The sequence below is a fragment of the Oncorhynchus kisutch genome, linkage group LG17 (assembly GCF_002021735.2).
Source record: "Oncorhynchus kisutch isolate 150728-3 linkage group LG17, Okis_V2, whole genome shotgun sequence".
Taxonomy (NCBI): Eukaryota; Metazoa; Chordata; class Actinopteri; order Salmoniformes; family Salmonidae; genus Oncorhynchus; species Oncorhynchus kisutch.
The window spans coordinates 24,525,003-24,546,310 of NC_034190.2; the positions used below are offsets into that span (position 1 = coordinate 24,525,003).

Consider the following 21,308-nt stretch of genomic DNA (forward strand, 5'->3'; position numbering starts at 1 on the left):
TTCAACAGAAAGGAGAGTTGAATGAGCTGCAGAGGAAGTCTCCTGAGGACCTGTGGAAGGAGGACCTGGCTGTCTTCATTGAGGAACTGGATGTGAGTGGTACTAGTTCTACATGCAGTGGTGCCACTCATCTCTGAGTCAATGTTTAAGAAGAGATCACTGTGATTTATACCTGCTTGTGTGAGACTGCTTTAGTTGAGGTCGGTCGGTTACCTTCAGGGTCTCTTTCTCCTGGCCTTACTAAAGCCGGATCTATTTGTAGAAAAGTAATTTATTTTGTTTGGGTTTTATTATCTCCTTTCATTGTAAACCGTCAACATTGATGTCACCTCAATATAAGTGACTTACACGATTTACAAAAGGTGACGGGTGTATTCTCTCCCTGTCTGTGTGACAGAAAATCGAGGCCCAGGAGCAGGCAGACATATGTGCAGGTAGAGGCACCAAGCTGGTGAAGGGCAAGGTGGGCAAGCCCAAGGTGAAGAAACTACACCTGGAGGAAACATTACCCTCGCTGTACGGCCGCAGGGTCGTACCCACCATCACACAGGCCATGAAGACTGACGCCTCCAAGAAGATGACCAAGAAGAAGAAGGTAACACATGTAGTTTTTAAAATGGATTATGCCTCATTATTAAAGGCCCAGTCTGTGGTAATTGTTTTATTTATACCCATTGATTCTTGAAGAATATCAATTATCAATGCCTTATGAGCTTAGTTCAACTGTATAACTCCATCACAAAATAAAGCTCCATTGTTTGCGCTGGTCTCAGTGTGTTTTCAGGCTATAGACATGACATATCACTGTGTGTGTGTGTGTGTGTTGTCCTCTCAGGGTGATGCGGACCTGGTGATGAAGCTGGAGTTTGATGATGAGATGGGAGTACTGGGATCAGATGGAGGAACAGGGGAGAACTCCCTCAACTCCTCCTCTAATACACCAGCCCCAACCCCAGCCAAGCCCAAGGCCCCCCGGGTCAAACGGGAGAAGAAGGAGCCAGGTCAGCAATGTTCCATTCTCCTTTCATGTGTCTGTCATCTTAGTGAGATGGGTTCAGTCATGAATTAGGGGAGAGGGGGGGGGAGAGGGGGAGACAGAGGGATACACAGTGAGGAAGTTGGTGGACCCAAGGATTTTATCCCCCCCTCTTGGGGCAGTTTGTATATGGGAGTCAGATGTGTTAACACTACACCGATTTAATTGATTTATTTTAATCACACATGAACTCTCACACTTCAACACAGTTTATTTATTTTAATCACACATGAACTCTCAAACATAGACAGTTTCGGGACTTCATGGCTATTAAATGATAGATAAAAAATCAGAATGAATAAACCTTTCTCTATATCAGGTACTCCAAGAGCCAGGAAAACCCCCACACCCAAAGGATCATCTGGTAAGAAGGTGAAGAAGCGTAACCCCTGGTCGGAGGACGAGTCCAAATCAGAGAGCGATCTGGAGGACAGTGAACCTGTAGTCATTCCCCGAGACACCAAGTCACAACGGGCCTCAGGTAACCACTTACCTGAATTGTGTTCATTAGGGCCCGCCATTTAAAATGGAAAGCGTGAACAAGTGTTGTTGTTTTTTGATAAGTTCAGACAGAAGTAAAACTATTTATTTGATGTAACTTTTCTTTAACTAGGCAAGTCGGTAGCTCTTTCTTCATTTTCATGTACACTGACCTGTTAGGACTAGGGACGGGCATTTTTCTTGACCACACCAGTTAACAGTCGTTAACTAGGTCCTAACTAAAGTCTTGCATAAATCTCCAGCTGCTTGATTAAGTTCTGGGTGAATACATGTTAAGAGAAGAGATCAATTTTTATTTGTCACATGCGCCAAATACAACAGACATTACAGTGAAATGCTTAAGGGCTTGTAAGTAAACATTTCACGAAAAATGTTGTTTTCGGCGCATGTGACAAATACAATTTGATTTGATGAAGAGATGCTAGAACGAGAAGCGGAACCGGGACGAGTAGCTTGCTCTCTCTCTTTGTAAGTTACTTGCCGAATGTCCCCTTCTGAAATGTTTAAGATTCTTACACCTGCAAAATTGTGAAATGTCCAAATAACCAGTGGCGAAAAACCCAAACACTGAAACTACTGCTGCTCGTCCCATTGCTTCTCGGCAGATTGTACAGTACCAGTCATGTTGACGTAGATCTTTCCACCAGAGATTAACTGGGCCCAGAGTTTTTCCTGGTCTGGTCACTTGGTTGATTGGTTGATCTTTCTACAACTGTTTTAACCAATGGCATCATGTTTTTGTTTGCATATTTTGTGTGATTTGGAATGTTTAAAAGCCCCATTCCTTCTTATTTCTGTGAAACCCCTGAATAATGGCAAAAGCTGAAATGCGTTGGTTCTTCTGCAATAAAACACACACAACACACACTTCTAATGAACTTTGTCTGTTCCTCAGCGGTCAAGCCCAAGTACACCTTTGATTTCAGTGAGGAAGAGGATGGAGGAGAGGAAGAGGAGGAGGATGATGAAGATGCTGCGTCCTCGCCCGTCCGGCCCTGCAAAGATGACTTCACTGCCTCCTCCGAGACTAAAGACCGATACAACGACCACAGCGCCAATAACGAGGATGATGAAGATATCTTCCCCCCGCCCAAACAGGCAACCACCACCATCTCACCAGCAAAGAAGGAACCAGAGAGTATATTCTCTTCCTCCAAATCAGCCTTCTCCTCTGAAAAGAGCAATGACAGTGGTGAGTTCACACAACAAGATCAGCATGTTTGCCTTGTCGTGTTCTTTCTTTAGTAAAAGGTTAAAGATTTACCATCTTGTCGTTATTGCCAGTCTTGTGTGTTTGTCTATGAAAAAGGACTTTGTCTGTACATAAGCTCCTAGTCTGAGGGTTAATGTCTGTTACTCTTCTCTTCCAGACGATCTGAAGTTGGACAGTGACGAGGAAGACAAGGCCTTCTCCTCATACTCCAGCAGCTCTGCCTTCGACAAACCTGTCCCAGCTAAGAAAGGTAACACACAGAACAATATAAAAATCTCCCATCTACAGCCTGGCCACATTAAACAGACGTATTTGTCTACCTCCATTCAGTATGATACTGTACAGTTGAAGTCAGACGTTTACATACACCTTAGCCAAATACATTCACAATTCCTGACATTTAATCCTAGTAAAAATTCCCTGTCTTAGGTCAATTAGAATGACCACTTTATTTTAAGAATGTAAAATTCCCTGTCTTAGGTCAGTTAGGATCACCACTTTATTTTAAGAATGTAAAATTCCCTGTCTTACGTCAGTTAGGATCACCACTTTATTTTAAGAATGTAAAATTCCCTGTCTTACGTCAGTTAGGATCACCACTTTATTTTAAGAATGTAAAATTCCCTGTCTTAGGTCAGTTAGGATCACCACTTTATTTTAAGAATGTAAAATTCCCTGTCTTAGGTCAGTTAGGATCACCACTTTATTTTAAGAATGTGAAATGTCAGAATAAGCGTGATTTATTTCCTATTTGATTTCTTTCATCACATTCCCAGTGTGTCAGGTTTACTCAATTAGTATTTGGTAGCATTGCCTTTAAATTGTTTCACTTGGGTCAAACGTTTCGGGTGGCCTTCCACAAGCGTCCCACAATACGTTGGGTGAATTTTGGCCCATTCCTCCTGACAACTGGTGTAACTGAGTCAGGTTTGTATGCCTCCTTCCTCGCACACGCTTTTTCAGTCCTGCCCACAAATGTTCTATGGTATTGAGGTCAGGGCTTTGTGATGGCCACTCTAATACCTTGACCTTGTTGTCCTTAAGCCATTTTGCCACAACTTTGGAAGTATGCTTGGGCGGTATGACGGGTGTGTGGTCCCATGGTGTTTATACTTGCATACTATTGTTTGTACAAACGAACGTGGTGCCTTCAGGCATTTGGAAATTGCTCCCAAGGATGAACCAGACTTGTGGAGGTCTACAATTAGTTTTTTGACGTCTTTCTTTTGATTTTCTCATGATGTCAAGCATAGAGGTACTGAGTTTGAAGGTAGGCTTTGAAATACATTCACAGGTACACCTCCAATTGACTCAACTGATGTCAATTAACCTATCAGAAGCTTCTAAAGCCATGACATCATTTTCTGGAATTTTCCAAGCTGTTTAAAGGCACAGTCAACTTATGTATGTAAACTTCTGACCCACTGGAATTATGATACAGTGAATTATAAGTGAAATAATCTGTCTGTAAACAATTGTTGGAAAGATTACTAGTGTTATGCACAAAGTAGATGTCCTAACTCAACTTGCCAAAACAATAGTTTGTTAACAAGAAATTTGTGGAGTGGTTGAAAAACGGGTTTTAATGAAGAAATTTGTGGAGTGGTTGAAAAACGGGTTTTAATGACTCCAACCTAAGTGTATGTAAACTTTTGACTTCAACTGTGTGTAATGTTACATTTCATACTAAATAATGGTTAGTTACTTAAAACAGAACGATGGGGAGGATGGGTGGGTGTATACCGCGACCGTCTAGCAACCCAAAGGTTGTGGCATTTTAGCTACCCCTTCCCCTAGCCCTTTTCCTAACCATAACCTAATTCTCATTACCTTCTATGGGAATTCTCCTAACCTTTGTCATTAGGACAAGAAGCAGCCCGGTCTCAACAAGACGCACAATACTGTAAGTCCTTCAAGATGTATATGATACATTACGTCCTCCAATTCATATAATATTTTATGGCCGCTATTACATTCTTAACGTAACATATTATATACTAAATGGAGGGACTCAAATCTTACGAATTTCCCTGAGGACAGGTTGATCTATGACTCTAACTCCATCTGCCACTAGAAGGAGCACTAATGCAAATCTCACTACCAAGGGGGGTTAAAAAGATACTGATAATGTTGATGCTGCTGAATGTAGTGCACTATATAGGGAGTAGGGTGCCTTTTAGATGCGCTCATGGTGTCTTGCTGATATTGACTGGCTCACTCTGTTACTCACAGCAGCTAAGAAGCTGTCGGATGCAGCTCTCAAACCCAGGAAAGCACCAACGCCCAAAACGCCACCAAAACAGAAGCTTGACACATCTGTCTGGGACTCTGACTCCGATACCGGCTCCAAGAAGCCTTCACCAGCACTCAAAGGTACAGGCTGACCTCCCAATGACCAGTGGAGAATCAGTCACCATACAATTTTAATGGATATTGAAGATTGACAGTGTATAACAGGGGTCTCCAACTCCGATCCTGGAGAGCTTCTGGCTGTGCAGGGTTATAATCCAGCTCTTAGCACGTCTGTTTTAAAATATTCACTTCTTCCTCTTCACTCTGAATCAGGTGTGTTACTGCAGGGATTGAATGAAAGCCTGCACACCCAGTAGCTCTTCAGGACCGAAATGTTGAAAACCCCTGGACTGTAGCTTGTTCTCTGAACATATAATCTGTTCTGAGTGTAACCTGGGTGTGTTTCTCCTGACCTGTGCAGGTAAAAGTGGAGGGAGGAAGAGGAAGCAGTCTGGATCTGAAGAGGATGATTTCAGTCCCAAGAAGACACCTGGGAAAGCACCCAAAACCCCTGCCAGCAGGGTAAGAGAGAGAGTGTGTGTCATTTAATCATGTAGGATATAGGAAGATACTGAAAAAACAGAGACTGTAATCTCTTGTCTTCCCCCTGTGTAGAAGCCATCAAAGAAAGTAGCCGTGACCCCACCCCCCATGTCAGATGATGATGATGTGGACTCCAACCGTTTCAGCCAATCCAGTGTGGCGTCCCGAGAACGACCGGGCAGAGGCAGGGCCAAGAAGGAAGTGAAGTACTTTGCTGAGTCAGGGTCAGACGATGATCAGTACGACATGTTTGAGTAGACCATGGAATCCCTCCCACACACAGGCTCTGTTCCAGTGCTATTTAAATGCTTCCTCCCTCCCTTGTAGTAATCACAGATCTTCATTGGTTGGACTGGGGAAAGTAATAGGTTGGTACCCTTGCTGTCACCTATCCAATCACTTATGCTCTGTGACCACCTCTAGGAAATCAGGAAGGACAGATTTTTAAACAATTTGAACAGAGCTATTTACACACCGCTTGAGTAATTTTAACGTGCATCCTTCCTTCTTCACTTCCTAGAATAAATCATCTGAGATGTGGGGGATAGGTGGAAGCAGTGGTGGTGTACCTATCCAGTCATGTCCGATCAGTGATTATTTCAAAGTAGAAAGGAAGGATTTCGTTTTGAAGTATTCAACCAGGACCAGACACACGCTCGTGGAAATACCCGTGCTGCAGACTTTTGTACATCCCCCCCCCCCCCCTCTTTTATTTTATTTTAATGGTGACGTTTAATGCTTTCTACTGTGTAGGTGTTTTACACTTTTTATTATACATACAATACAATTTTGTTTTTTATTATTACCATGGAAATGTTCTGTATTTGTCCTAAGCAGCTTTTAGAAGTTAGGAACGCGGTGCTTCAGCACATTTTAACTGTTAAAAAGTCAACGAGACAATGTACCTTTTTGAACAAGAACTTGGAAGTAAACAATGAAATGTAAATTATTCTCTGGCCGTTGGGTTTTCTGTCCTTTTGAATGTGATTTTCTTAATTAACTTCACTCTATTTCCTGCAGAGCAGAACCTTAGGAACATGATATATACACACACACAGTATTCAAGGCTTCGAGGTTACAGTAAATCTAAATATTCCGGTTATAATACATCCACGCATTATGTATTTTAAAATAAATATATTTGTATTACTTTGCCAGGACATTTCATGGTAAAGTTAAACAGTATATTAACATAAAAAGCATTGTTAATGTACAGACTATTGAAAATGGAGAATGAAAACAAGATAGAAGCTCACTGTAAAACTCTGTATAAGGACTTCCTGCCCTCTTCCCACCAGGCCAGCAGGAGGTTCTGGGTAAATGTATTATCACCATGACAACCCCTCCCTGCTGCCCCGCCCACCCTCAAGTCCAGTAAGCCAAAGAAACCTCAACCATAATTTGATCATGTCTCTTCATAATAACTATACAACACTGCATATATGATGACAATGATATTTTTCTCATAACAATGGCAATCATACATTATCTGTAAATGTTCAACTTTTGAACATTGACACTTTTTGAACAGGCATAACAACAGAGCTGCTTCGTTGGTGAAATTTGAGGTTCACAATCATGTTCTCTCTGGCTTCTACGGAATAGTTGGATCATGAGCCCCGTTCAGTAGGGCACACAGCATTGTGGTACATTCGGATAGAAATATGTTGCGTAGAACATACACCACTGATTTGTAGAGTATGGTAGCTCTATTCATGCTAGCTCTATTCAGTGTATTTCTATCTGCGATGTTTAGTAAATTGCTCCCGTCCTGAACGCGATCCACATCTATTGATCTTATTCCGTTATTGACTTAACTAAATTGCTGTCAGTTGATTGGTTGATTGTGACAGCTGCTTGGCATTCCAACTAAAGAGCGGAAAGCATCTCTGTCGTTTGATCATCGATGACATTGGGGGCAACTAGGATTTAAAATTTAAAAAACAAAGCAAAAAGTGTTCCACGTTGGAATTTCCTTTAGCTTATCACCTCCAGATTCCGAAAAACCTCCAACCGTGATTCCTTTAAAAAAAAAAGGGCATTTTGGGAACAGTTCTGGAATTTTGTGAACCATGCTCAGGTTCTGAGTCCACTTGGTGGACCACTTGGTGTGGAGGTGAGCAGCTGCTACCCAAGAGGGGCTGGCTATGAGATGAAGCTCAGAGGTCAGGTAGCTAAGCGCTGCCATTCATTGAAATGCAATGCACACTACACACACACACCATCTAATACATGGAGAAGTCTGCAGTGAGATAGTAGTAAATATTAACAGTTACATCGGTACAACATTCAACAGAAATCAACGTAGTAAATTCAGTATTGTGGAATGGATCGAGTTCCCTGCCGTGTCACCTGTTGCCGGTAGGCAGCGACACTTTAGGGAGTTGGATGTAGACATTCTTCAGCTGTGAAATAACTCAGGGTAAAACTCTAAACGTTTTTTGTTGATTCCTCACCTCCTCAACAACACACATTGGCGGAGAACGTCTGAGGTTCTGCACCCTTTCCGTCAATGTGTTTTGAGAAGTTGGATAGGAATGTAGGGAAGACTATTGAGATTCACCCACTCTGGTCTTGTGATGAGCCACCAGGATTGTTTCCCCCTACATTCTTCTCTCCCTGACAGAGAGGGAAAGAGAGTATTTCCTTTTTTCCAAACATACTATGAGATGCAATTAATTTGACGAAACGCTGCTTTAAAGTAAGTATTCCTTTAACACTGCATATCATTCCTATGTAACTCCTCAACAACATATTCACATTCAAACATGGTAAACTGAGACAGTTTTGTTTTCCCCTTAAGATATGTATGTGTGGGACAGATATGGAGGAGATGGTTGTGTGTGAGATGTTTCTGGAGGGTTCTAGCCAGGGTTGGGGTCAATTCCATATCAAGTCAGTCCATTCATAAACTGGAAGAATTAAATTGGAATTGACCCTAACCTTGGTTCTAGCTGACTGACTATAGTGGTCATCTATTCCCTTGTGGTTCATCAATGACTTTTGCCTCCATTCAGAATAAAGAACCTTCTGATCAGTATACCTCTGTGATGAACTCAATAATCACCCATAGTTTATGCCAAATTATTATTACCCATAAGAGTGAGAAAGAATATTCTATATGACCATCACCCTTAACATTGTATTGGCTACATATTCAAGATTCAAGATTTTTAAGTGCTATGAGAATTAATGCCTTTGTGCTACAGTTGAGTAACGAGTCAACATCTGAGTAAACAATATTATCTATCCTTATCCTTGCTAGGACAGGTGATAAGGGCCTGAAGAGGTCCTAGTTCTTCCTGGCTGGAGTATTAACTTCCTAGCCTGGCTTCCACACTGAATATCACTCTGTTTCACTTCACAACAAAGGAACAAACTGAGTAATATTCAATGTGTCTAGGCTATTAACTTTCTAAATAGTGTCCAAATCCTATTCAGTGATTTATGGCTAGATTCAATCCATAGAGGTGAAGATCTGCGGTTGATAAGGAAATGTGTTTTAATAAATGATTAGAATATTACACTCCTGAAACCATAAGTCTGAAACCATGTGATTGTATGAAATTGTTTTGAATCATTAGATTATTATAATGCATGTGTGTAAGTGTTAGAATCATTAGATTATTATAATACTGTGTGTGGTTTTAGTCAGTGGAATAATAATATAACCTGGAGTGTAGTTCTTAGTCAGAATCAACGTTTTGGGGACAATGTGTCTAGTATTCTGATAACAGACTGTCTGTCTGAGCCAGATTCGGGGTCGACCTTGGCTGGGACACTGAGAACTTGCCAGTCCCAGGTCTCTCCCTATCTTAGGGGAGGGCAGGAAGATGCTATTCTCACGGACTCCCCTAATCTCTATTGGTGGGCGGGTTTGATGGTTTGTGTGGAAGTATGTGTGTCACTATAAATTGAAGGTCTTTGTACTGTGCACGTCAGAACGTTCCGTGAATAAACATTTAACTATTGTAGACTGGGCCTCTGTCTGTTTCATGTCTATCAGTATCATAGAAATCCTGATAGGGCAGACTGAGTAATGAAATTGAGTTGGTTAATGAACAGGAGAACAGAATTCTCATATCAGTGGTATACAACGCAATTGAAAGTTAAAGGTCATTTCCAATTGAGCCGACATATGCAGCGATTAACGTGAATGCAGTCTCTGTAAACGCGGGAACGTTGCCTTTAAATTTGAATCCCAGTATACAGCAGATCTTCAGCGCTACGGATTGAATCTATCCCTTAGGTGCTGATGAAAAACAGCTTTACTAAGAATATATTCATAAGATCAGGAGGGCTGTTGCAGTGGCCGATGTGGGACAGAAAACACTGCTGCATTCAGGAGGTAACGTTACAGATAGAAATGTCTTGTTACAGAACTGACATGATTCCCTATTCTACATGACAGAGAAGCGCATGTCTACATAATATAGTTCTATCTGAACACCCCGAATGAACACTACCCGAGCTTACTGCACGTTTTAGGGGCTAAGGGTCATATGTAAAGAATCTCATTTGCATCACTGTGGTTTTGCACGAGACCGCCTGAGGAACAAGGCAACAGTCAGTCATTCTGTCTGTAGAACTAGGAATGCCTAGTGGGGTCTAGAATCCCAGACATTAGTCTAGTGTACAATCTTCCCGGCCATGTGGTTAGCTCATGGATATGTATTTTTAAGGATTGCATTGTCCCTGTGTTTTACTGCCAAAACAAGACCCTTCTGTATGTATATAAGGGGTAGGTAGTGATTCTGGGGGTACAGGACTCCCTGGACCAGAACCCAATGTGCGTTTTGTGTTGCCCAGATGCTTGTAGTTGTCGTTAGCCATAAATGTACACTTACTAGATTGAAACTGCATCAGAGAAACAATTTAGATTTTTACTATAATACGAATGCATTTCTCTGCATAGATGGTGGAGAATTTTCAAGAGAATTGCGAGGGAACTTCAAATATACTGTATAACCAAATTCATCTTAAAACAAGTTTCTCAGTGGTGCAAGTTTGGGTTAAGTAAAGTCTTTGTCAATGAGTGTTGCTCAACCCTTATCTTTAAGCAGAGAGATTTCACTGGTTAAGACTGCTTGGTTTGTCTCTTGGAATGTCATTTTCTGATAAAATCTCAGAAGCCTTTTAGCCTCAGAAACCCTGTACATTACATTACAAGCTGTTATCTGCGGTAGACAGATCCAATCTAGTAATTGAACATCTAGATTCAATCTAGTCATTGTATATCTATGGCCTCTACAGTCTGGCTTCCCCCCTTGAGGAAACAGCTGAAGAGATGCAGCCGCTGATACGGGAGAGAAACCTCTAACGGGCTTTATGGTGAATGCAATGTACACTCAACGAGACATCAACATAAAGAGTCATAAAAGACCAAAAAACAAACATTAAATATAGGAACAAATATAAAGTATTAGTCTTCCAGACTGTCTATATGCAAGAACATTCTATGTAACTGTTTTTGTATAGGACCTTATATTTTAGGCCCCCCTTTAAACCTTGTCATGTACGTACTCTTTCGCCTCAAACTATAATATTTAAGACAATGAAAAAAGCACCACAAAATTCATCATAGAAACAGAGATTTCTAACCATACAATGGTATGTACAATGTATTCAACAATATGAGAGAGAGAGAGAGGGAGATTATAACCACGCATTAAACTCGGCAAGCCCGTCATGCAGGGATGAATTTACACAGGAGACCTGAGGAGGATGACCTATGACCTTTGTGTACAGGTAAGTGGGTGTGGCCAGACGGGGTCAAACCCAACTCAACCAATCACACCCTAGTCCCGAGACACAACCTCAATCAATTTATAATTATACACAAACCAACAACTGGTCCTTTTAGGCCTTAGTGCTGTCGTTTTTTAAGAGGAAATGAAGAGATAAAGAGAGAGAAGGAAAAAACAAACATAAAGGAAAACATAAGAACAAGCAAAGGTGTTGGTGGTCACCAAGGGACCGAAGGCCTGAGGGGAGGAGGAGAGGGGGTCCACCATGCCTGGCTGTCGACCTATTTTTAGTTTTTTTTGTGCAAAGGAATGTCAGATAGAGTGTCTGTCTGAGAGGCCCTTGAGTTCCACGGGGACCTAGGGGTCCTCTTCCTCCTCAGGGGCCACTGTGGGCCCATCGCTGTCTGAGGGGTCAGGGGACAGAGGGGAGGGTTTACCCCCCGTACCCCCCTTAGGGGTGCCCTTCTTGGGGCTGCTGCCATCCTCGCCCTGGGTGCTGCTCTGGCCATCTTGTCCCTCTGAGTTCTCCAGCATCTCCTGGATCAGAGGAGGCATGGAGCCAGGGATCTCCATCTTCAGCGAGATGACCCGCTCCGCACCTGGAGGGAGAGGAAAGGACATATTGCAAAACAAACATATTGCTAAACTATTTTATAGGGCATCTGTGTACAAAGTTTGCCTACTGAAATGCTATTGAATCTATAGTGTACTCATTTCTACTCAGTTGCATTAGTATATGAGTCTCTGTCTGTACCTTTGGCGCTGATGCTGCGGAGGTCAGTGATCTTCATCAGGGCCTTGGGGAACATGTGTGGCTTGCTGGGCCTCCTCTTCCGCACGTAGATCTTCAGAGCTTCCAGTAGAGGCTCCTGGAGCTGGTCGACCTTAGAGGGCTCCTCCAGGTCCTGCCGGTCTGAGAGAGAGACAGGATATGTATGACTAAGGAGTTGGAAAGACACAGCAGAGTCATAGAGTAGGGCAACACGTAGCCTTTACCAGGCCATAGGCCCCTGAGCTTCGACTTTGATATAGTTTGGCATAAAAGGAGCTGTGCTGTAATTGTGGAGAAACTTGGTTAGAAGTAATCCGACTGGAACAGTTTCCATGGAACATTAAAAGGGTGTCAAAAATGGACCAAAAATAAACCAAATTCCACCAACTTCTTTGTATTCAATATCGCACAGTTCTCTAAAGTCAGGAGTCCTATATGGCATTTGTATAATTTAATTTTGACATTATGACTTGTAAAGCTTGCAGTACCACTTCAGTCCATTTGGGGTCAGTGTGTGAGTGCGTTGAAAGCACCAGCTCCTGCTGTAGGACCTGAGGCCTGCCAGTCACAGAGTCACATTACTGAGAGACACAGCAGAGTGCTTAGTTCTTCCCCTGGGGATTATACAACAACATGCAATATATGGCAAGGCTCTGGGGATTCACACCTTGGAATGGAAACCTTCCCCAATACACCAGTTATACACCGCAGGGGAGGAGCGTGTGTCAGACTATTTATAACTGCATTATGCCAGAATGCAGAGATCACTGTGTGTGTGTTTGAATTCATGTCTGCCGTGTCCCAGCTGAGGGAGCACTACTGTCTGGTGTGTTGTGTGCTGAAACAGGTTGAACGGAACAGTTCCACACACACACACACACACACACACACACACACACACACACACACACACACACACACACACACACACACACACACACACACACACACACACACACACACACACACACACACACACACACACACACACACACACACACACACACACACACACACACATCACCTCTCCGTCTCTGTCACTGACCACTGTATCAGATGTGTATCAGATGTGTTGCAGAAAGAAAGTGAAGAAGGTGTAGTGTACCTCCAGAGATGAGGCAGATGGCACTGAGCAGGCCTGTCTCTGTGTCGTCCATCTCCATAGGCAGCAGCTGGTGGGCGAAGGTGAACACCAGGTCGGTGAGCGGGCCGAAGCCTGCGTTGTGCATCTGGGTCCGGTTCAGGGTCAGCCCGTCTGAGAACGTCATGGTGTCCTGGTCAGGAGTGTACCGCGTACAGATACGCAGAATCTATATGACAGGGGACAGGAGAGGAGAGAATTATACATTATGTATGCATGCAGTATGGGAGAGGAGAGAATTATACATTATGTATGCATGCAGTATGGGAGAGGAGAGAATTATACATTATGTATGCACGCAGTATGGGAGAGGAGAGAATTATACATTATGTATGCACGCAGTATGGGAGAGGAGAGAATTATACATTATGTATGCATGCAGTATGGGAGAGGAGAGAATTATACATTATGTATGCACGCAGTATGGGAGAGGAGAGAATTATACATTATGTATGCACGCAGTATGGGAGAGGAGAGAATTATACATTATGTATGCATGCAGTATGGGAGAGGAGAGAATTTTACATTATGTATGCATGCAGTATGGGAGAGGAGAGAATTATACATTATATATGCACGCAGTATGGGAGAGGAGATGAGAAGAGAGGAGAGGGACAGGAAAGGAGAGAATTATACATTATGTATGCACGCAGTATGGGAGAGGAGATGAGAAGAGAGGAGAGAATTATACATTATGTATGCAGGCAGTATGGGAGAGGAGATGAGAAGAGAGGAGAGGGACAGTGAGGGAGAGAAGATGAGAGAGGGACCTTGAGGGAGAGAAGAGGAGAGAGGGACAGTGAGGAGGAGAAGAGGAGAGGGACAGTGAGGGAGAGAAGAGGAGAGAGGGACAGTGAGGGAGAGAAGAGGAGAGAGGGACCCTGAGGGAGAGAAGAGGAGAAAGGGACAGTGAGGAGGAGAAGAGGAGAGGGACAGTGAGGGAGAGAAGAGGAGAGAGGGACCCTGAGGGAGAGAAGAGGAGAAAGGGACAGTGAGGAGGAGAAGAGGAGAGGGACAGTGAGGGAGAGAAGAGGAGAGAGGGACAGTGAGGGAGAGAAGAGGAGAGAGGGACCCTGAGGGAGAGAAGAGGAGAAAGGGACAGTGAGGAGGAGAAGAGGAGAGGGACAGTGAGGGAGAGAAGAGGAGAGAGGGACCCTGAGGGAGAGAAGAGGAGAAAGGGACAGTGAGGAGGAGAAGAGGAAAGAGGGACCCTGAGGGAGAGAAGAGGAGAGGGACAGTGAGGGAGAGAGAAGGAGAGAGGGACAGTGAGGGAGAGAAGAGGAGAGAGGGACAGTGAGGGAGAGAAAAGGAGAGAGGGACAGTGAGGAGAAGAAGAGGAGAGAGGGACCCTGAGGGAGAGAAGAGGAAAAGGGACAGTGAGGAGGAGAAGAGGAGAGAGGGACCCTGAGGGAGAGAAGAGGAGAAAGGGACAGTGAGGAGGAGAAGAGGAGAGGGACAGTGAGGGAGAGAAGAGGAGAGAGGGACAGTGAGGGAGAGAAAAGGAGAGAGGGACAGTGAGGAGAAGAAGAGGAGAGAGGGACCCTGAGGGAGAGAAGAGGAGAAAGGGACAGTGAGGAGGAGAAGAGGAGAGGGACAGTGAGGGAGAGAAGAGGAGAGAGGGACCCTGAGGGAGAGAAGAAGGACAGTGAGGGGAGAAGAGGAGAGAGGGACCCTGAGGGAGAGAAGAGGAGAGAGGGACCCTGAGGGAGAGAAGAAGGACAGTGAGGGGAGAAGAGGAGAGGGACAGTGAGGGAAAGAAGAGGAGAGAGGGACCCTGAGGGGGAGAAGAGGAGAGGGACAGTGAGGGAAAGAAGAGGAGAGAGGGACCCTGAGGGAGAGAAGAGGAGAGAGGGACAGTGAGGGAGAGAAGAGGAGAGAGGGACAGTGAGGGGAGAAGAGGAGAGAGGGACCCTGAGGGAGAGAAGAGGAGAGGGACAGTGAGGAGGAGAAGAGGGACCCTGAGGGAGAGAAGAGGAGAAAGGGACAGTGACGGGAGAAGAGGAGAGAGGGACCCTGAGGGAGAGAAGAGGAGAAAGGGACAGTGAGGAGGAGAAGAGGAGAGAGGGACCCTGAGGGAGAGAAGAGGAGAGGGACAGTGAGGGAGAGAGGGACCCTGAGGGAGAGAAGAGGAGAGAGGGACAGTGAGGGAGAGAAGAGGAGAGAGGGACAGTGAGGGGAGAAGAGGAGAGAGGGACCCTGAGGGAGAGAAGAGGAGAGGGACAGTGAGGGAGAGAAGAGGAGAGAGGGACAGTGAGGGGAGAAGAGGAGAGAGGGACCCTGAGGGAGAGAAGAGGAGAGGGACAGTGAGGGAGAGAAGAGGAGAGAGGGACCCTGAGGGAGAGAAGAGGAGAGAGGGACAGTGAGGGAGAGAAGAGGAGAGAGGGACAGTGAGGGAGAGAAGAGGAGAGAGGGACAGTGAGGGGAGAAGAGGAGAGAGGGACCCTGAGGGAGAGAAGAGGAGAGGGACAGTGAGGGAGAGAAGAGGAGAGAGGGACAGTGAGGGAGAGAAGAAGGACAGTGAGGGGAGAAGAGGAGAGGGACAGTGAGGGAAAGAAGAGGAGAGAGGGACCCTGAGGGGGAGAAGAGGAGAGGGACAGTGAGGGAAAGAAGAGGAGAGAGGGACCCTGAGGGAGAGAAGAGGAGAGAGGGACAGTGAGGGAGAGAAGAGGAGAGAGGGACAGTGAGGGGAGAAGAGGAGAGAGGGACCCTGAGGGAGAGAAGAGGAGAGGGACAGTGAGGAGGAGAAGAGGGACCCTGAGGGAGAGAAGAGGAGAAAGGGACAGTGACGGGAGAAGAGGAGAGAGGGACCCTGAGGGAGAGAAGAGGAGAAAGGGACAGTGAGGAGGAGAAGAGGAGAGAGGGACCCTGAGGGAGAGAAGAGGAGAGGGACAGTGAGGGAGAGAGGGACCTTGAGGGAGAGAAGAGGAGAGAGGGACAGTGAGGGAGAGAAGAGGAGAGAGGGACAGTGAGGGGAGAAGAGGAGAGAGGGACCCTGAGGGAGAGAAGAGGAGAGGGACAGTGAGGGAGAGAAGAGGAGAGAGGGACCCTGAGGGAGAGAAGAGGAGAGGGACAGTGAGGGAGAGAAGAGGAGAGAGGGACCCTGAGGGAGAGAAGAGGAGAGAGGGACAGTGAGGGAGAGAAGAGGAGAGAGGGACAGTGAGGGAGAGAAGAGGAGAGAGGGACAGTGAGGGGAGAAGAGGAGAGAGGGACCCTGAGGAGAGAAGAGGAGAGGGACAGTGAGGGAGAGAAGAGGAGAGAGGGACAGTGAGGGAGAGAAGAGGAGAGAGGGACAGTGAGGGAGAGAAGAGGAGAGAGGGACAGTGAGGGGAGAAGAGGAGAGAGGGACCCTGAGGGAGAGAAGAGGAGAGAGGGACAGTGAGGGGATAAGAGGAGAGAGGGACCCTGAGGGTAGAAGAGGAGAGAGGTACAGTGAGGGAGAGAAGAGGAGAGAGGGACAGTGAGGGGAGAAGAGGAGAGAGGTACAGTGAGGGAGAGAAGAGGATAGAGGGACAGTGAGGGAGAGTAGAGGGACAGTGAGGGAAAGAGTAGACAAACTCAAAATGAAGCCCACTGAGAGAAGCTAGGGACAAGGCCATGCACTAGTTATACTATATACCTGGAGCTAGGACTGACAAGTTTCACAGCCAACAAAGACTAAAGAGAGAAACAACCTCTATGGTCATGACCTTGAGGAGGAACCTCACAGTGTTTCTGTATGCCTGCTGCTGGATTCTACTATACAATGTGTGTGTGTGTCTGGCCAGCCGGTGTTTGAATCTCTGCCAGCCTCCATGTTTTATTCTGTTTCATGTTGCGGACGCTCCTGCCACTCACTGTCAACGTGCACTCACACGTACAGACACACACCACTCACTAGCTGTCAGTGCCAGCCCACTCAACTGGCTTCAAAGCCTGACACTGTCTGTCTCTTCATCAAGCACACACACACACACACACACACACACACACACACACACACACACACACACACACACACACACACACACACACACACACACACACACACACACACACACACACACACACCGTTTGTTCCTTCTTCACACACTCGTTGACCCAGGTGTGTGTGTGTGTATCTGTGTGTGTGTGTGTGTGTGAGTGTGTGTGTGTGTGTGTGTGTGTGTGTGTGTGTGTGTGTGTGTGTGTGTGTGTGTGTGTGTGTGTGTGTGTGTGTGTGTGTGTGTGTGTGTGTGTGTGTGTGTGTGTGTGTGTGTGTATCTGTGAGAGCAGGACTTGAACTTCTCACCTCTTCAACCCCAGTGACTTGTCACATTTGACAAATACCACTTAGTCATAACAAACAAATCCATCTAGCATTACTGCAAATCAGTGCTAAGAGCACAGGGATAGTAGCACGTCCTGTTATCTCGCTCACACAGCCGGAACAGTGTGGCAGCAGCTCTCATCACACCAGGAAGTGATAGTGTGATACAGCCACTACTAATCTAGACCACCAGAAACCCAATAACACTAGTGATAAGTAGGATAACATCTATCCATTTCAGAATACACTGCAGTCTCTGGACAGAACAACATATATACAGACGTCACATCATGATCACATTCGTCATGACATTTACTTGACTAAAGCTATAAAATATTTAATACTACTTTATTAAATACCACCCCCGTGATACATGATTCTAACCCTGGGCACTGAACAGTGAGACTATTGTAGCTGCTGTGCTGTGAGCTACCAGTGTAGAGAAAGAGACAGAGAGAAGGGCCTTTTCAGGTCAGGCTGACCCGGGGGGGGGGTCTGATCTGAGGATGAGAGGAGAGAGAGAGGTAAGGAGCTGACTGAGGATAACCCTGTGGAGACAGAGAGAGAGGCAAGGAGCTGACTGAGGATAACCTGTGGAGACAGAGAGAGAGGCAAGGAGCTAACTGAGGATAACCCTGTGGAGACAGAGAGAGAGGTAAGGGGCTGACTGAGGATAACCCTGTGGAGACAGAGAGAGAGGCAAGGAGCTGACTGAGGATAACCCTGTAGAAACAGAGAGAAAGGCAAGGAGCTGACTGAGGATAACCCTGTAGAAACAGAGAGAGAGGCAAGGGGCTGACTGAGGATAACCATGTGGAGACAGAGAGAGAGGTAAGGGGCTGACTGAGGATAACCCTGTGGAGACAGAGAGAGAGGCAAGGAGCTGACTGAGGATAACCCTGTGGAGACAGAGAGAGAGGCAAGGAGCTGACTGAGGATAACCCTGTGGAGACAGAGAGAGAGGCAAGGAGCTGACTGAGGATAACCATGTGGAGACAGAGAGACAGGCAAGGAGCTGACTGAGGATAACCCTGTGGAGACAGAGAGAGAGGCAAGGAGCTGACTGAGGATAACCCTGTGGAGACAGAGAGAGACAGGCAAGGAGCTGACTGAGGATAACCCTGTGGAGACAGAGAGAGGCAAGGAGCTGACTGAGGATAACCCTGTGGAGACAGAGAGAGAGGCAAGGAGCTGACTGAGGATAACCATGTGGAGACAGAGAGAGAGGTAAGGGGCTGACTGAGGATAACCCTGTGGAGACAGAGAGAGAGGCAAGGAGCTGACTGAGGATAACCCTGTGGAGACAGAGAGAGAGGCAAGGAGCTGACTGAGGATAACCATGTGGAGACAGAGAGAGAGGTAAGGGGCTGACTGAGGATAACCCTGTGGAGACAGAGAGAGAGGCAAGGAGCTGACTGAGGATAACCCTGTGGAGACAGAGAGAGAGGCAAGGAGCTGACTGAGGATAACCCTGTGGAGACAGAGAGAGAGGTAAGGGGCTGACTGAGGATAACCCTGTGGAGACAGAGAGAGAGGTAAGGGGCTGACTGAGGATAACCCTGTGGAGACAGAGAGAGAGGTAAGGAGCTGACTGAGGATAACCATGTGGAGACAGAGAGAGAGGTAAGGGGCTGACTGAGGATAACCCTGTGGAGACAGAGAGAGAGGTAAGGAGCTGACTGAGGATAACCATGTGGAGACAGAGAGAGAGGTAAGGAGCTGACTGAGGATAACCATGTGGAGACAGAGAGAGAGGTAAGGAGCTGACTGAGGATAACCCTGTGGAGACAGAGAGAGAGGTAAGGAGCTGACTGAGGATAACCATGTGGAGACAGAGAGAGAGAGGTAAGGAGCTGACTGAGGATAACCATGTGGAGACAGAGAGAGAGGTAAGGAGCTGACTGAGGATAGCCCTGTGGAGACAGAGAGAGAGACACATGGCTCTGGAGCTTGACACTATCCACCCCTCTCTCCTCTCCTTTCTTTCTTTCTTTCTTTCTCCCGCCTCTTCGTTCTCTTCTCTCTCTCATACTAAGGCTTTATTATCACAGCATGCGATTGCACTACTCCTAAATAAACAAATATATAAACAAACAGCACTCAGCCAGGGGCGATCTTCTAACAATGTGCTCCCCTGTATTTCAGATTCCTGCTCCAGAAAAACATACAGCAACCCAGACAAATATGAGCAAAGACAACTTCACTGCAGATTTGGAGCCGTTACATCTGAAACACTAACCTAGTGTCCTCTGATTAAGGATGGCTCCTCCACATACTGATCGACTTTCCGGATCAATTAACCTTCTCTTCAATTGTCTAAGGACCAGACTCTAGGGAGGAAGTTCAGAGGTTTCAGCGCATTGCCTAGCGTATTGACTAGCGTACTGACTAGCGTAATTGACTAGCGTATTGACTAGCGTATTGACTAGCGTATTGACTAGCGTGCCTAGCGTATTGCCTAGCGTATTGCCTAGCGTATTGCCTAGCGTATTGCCTAGCGTATTGACTAGCGTATTGCCTAGCGTATTGTCTAGCGTATTTGACTAGTGTATTGACTAGTGTGGCTTGCGTATTGCCTAGCGTATTGACTAGCGTAATGACTAGCGTATTGACTAGCATATTGACTAGAGTGGCTTGCATATTGCCTAGCGTACTGACTAGCGTATTGACTAGCGTATTGACTAGCATATTGACTAGCGTACTGACTAGCGTATTGACTAGCGTATTGACTAGCGTAAAGACTAGCGTATTGACTAGCGTGGCTTGCGTATTGCCTAGCGTACTGACTAGCGTATTGACTAGCATATTGACTAGCGTACTGACTAGCGTATTGACTAGCGTACTGACTAGCGTACTGACTAGTGTATTGCCTAGCTACCTCAACGGAGAGAGCAAACCCAGTTATCAGAGATCTTTACACACTAAACAGTACCTTTTCATGTGGTAAAGGTACGTAAAGGTGTGGTAAAGGTACGTTATGTGTTTCTGCATGGATTCACAGTGCTAATTTGTGTCATTCGTCAGGCGAGCACAATTCCTGCTGTGATTCACAGCGCTAATCTGTGTCATTCGTCAGGCGAGCACAATTCCTGCTGTGATTCACAGCGCTAATCTTAATCTATGTCATTCGTCAGGCGAGCACAATTACTGCTGTGATTCACAGCGCTAATCTGTGTCATTCGTCAGGCGAGCACAATTCCTGCTGTGATTCACAGCGCTAATCTGTGTCATTCATCAGGCAAGCACAATTCCTGCTGTGATTCACAGCGCTAATCTGTGTCATTCGTCAGGCGAGCACAATTACTGCTGTGATTCACAGCTCTAATCTGTGTCATTCATCAGGCGAGCACAATTCCTGCTGTGATTCACAGCGCTAATCTGTGTCATTTGTCAGGCAAACACAATTCCTGCTGTGATCCACAACGCTAATCTGTGTCATTCGTCAGGCGAGCACAATTCCTGCTGTGATTCACAGCTCTAATCTGTGTCGTCAGGCGAGCACAATTCCTGCTGTGATTACATTTGCAAAAATGAACACAGATTAGTAGGGCTGTGTCTCAACTCTTCCTGTAGCACAGATTGGTAAACTACTACATTATCCCTCCTTGGATGTCCATGTACATTGTAACTATCCTGTAGAAGTGACTTAATCAGTGTCAGTTAACCATTAGGGACCAGAGGAAGGAGTAAAACTAGTCTTACTACATAGGAATGAATAGGAATGCACTAACTATGTACATAAGTAACTATGCACTAACTATGTACATAAGTAACTATG

At 45.6% G+C, this 21,308-nt stretch overlaps 2 protein-coding genes across 7 annotated transcripts in view; one reads left to right on the forward strand and one right to left on the reverse strand.

Moving 5' to 3' along the window:
- Positions 1-6,534, forward strand: part of LOC109907375 (DNA topoisomerase 2-beta) — a 29,939-nt gene extending 23,405 nt beyond the window's left edge. For 3 of the 6 annotated variants that reach the window (XM_031793416.1, XM_031793418.1, XM_031793421.1), the window contains 10 exons: positions 9-92; positions 398-595; positions 836-1,001; positions 1,356-1,517; positions 2,433-2,729; positions 2,908-3,000; positions 4,615-4,653; positions 4,983-5,123; positions 5,464-5,564; positions 5,658-6,534. In XM_031793416.1, the coding sequence (XP_031649276.1) occupies positions 9-92; positions 398-595; positions 836-1,001; positions 1,356-1,517; positions 2,433-2,729; positions 2,908-3,000; positions 4,615-4,653; positions 4,983-5,123; positions 5,464-5,564; positions 5,658-5,843 (1,467 nt within the window). In that variant the 3' untranslated portion in view covers positions 5,844-6,534. The remainder of the gene's footprint in view (positions 1-8; positions 93-397; positions 596-835; positions 1,002-1,355; positions 1,518-2,432; positions 2,730-2,907; positions 3,001-4,614; positions 4,654-4,982; positions 5,124-5,463; positions 5,565-5,657) is intronic. The other 3 variants (XM_031793417.1, XM_031793420.1, XM_031793419.1) reach the window with 3 other exon arrangements.
- A 173-nt stretch (positions 6,535-6,707) lies between these two features.
- The window catches only part of LOC109908646 (retinoic acid receptor beta-like), a 94,825-nt gene continuing 80,224 nt past the window's right edge, over positions 6,708-21,308 (reverse strand). Inside the window, exons 6-8 of the mRNA XM_031793185.1 lie at positions 13,210-13,414; positions 12,087-12,245; positions 6,708-11,931 (exon numbers count right to left, since the gene is read on the reverse strand). Coding sequence (XP_031649045.1) covers positions 11,690-11,931; positions 12,087-12,245; positions 13,210-13,414 — 606 coding nt within the window. The 3' untranslated portion in view covers positions 6,708-11,689. The remainder of the gene's footprint in view (positions 11,932-12,086; positions 12,246-13,209; positions 13,415-21,308) is intronic.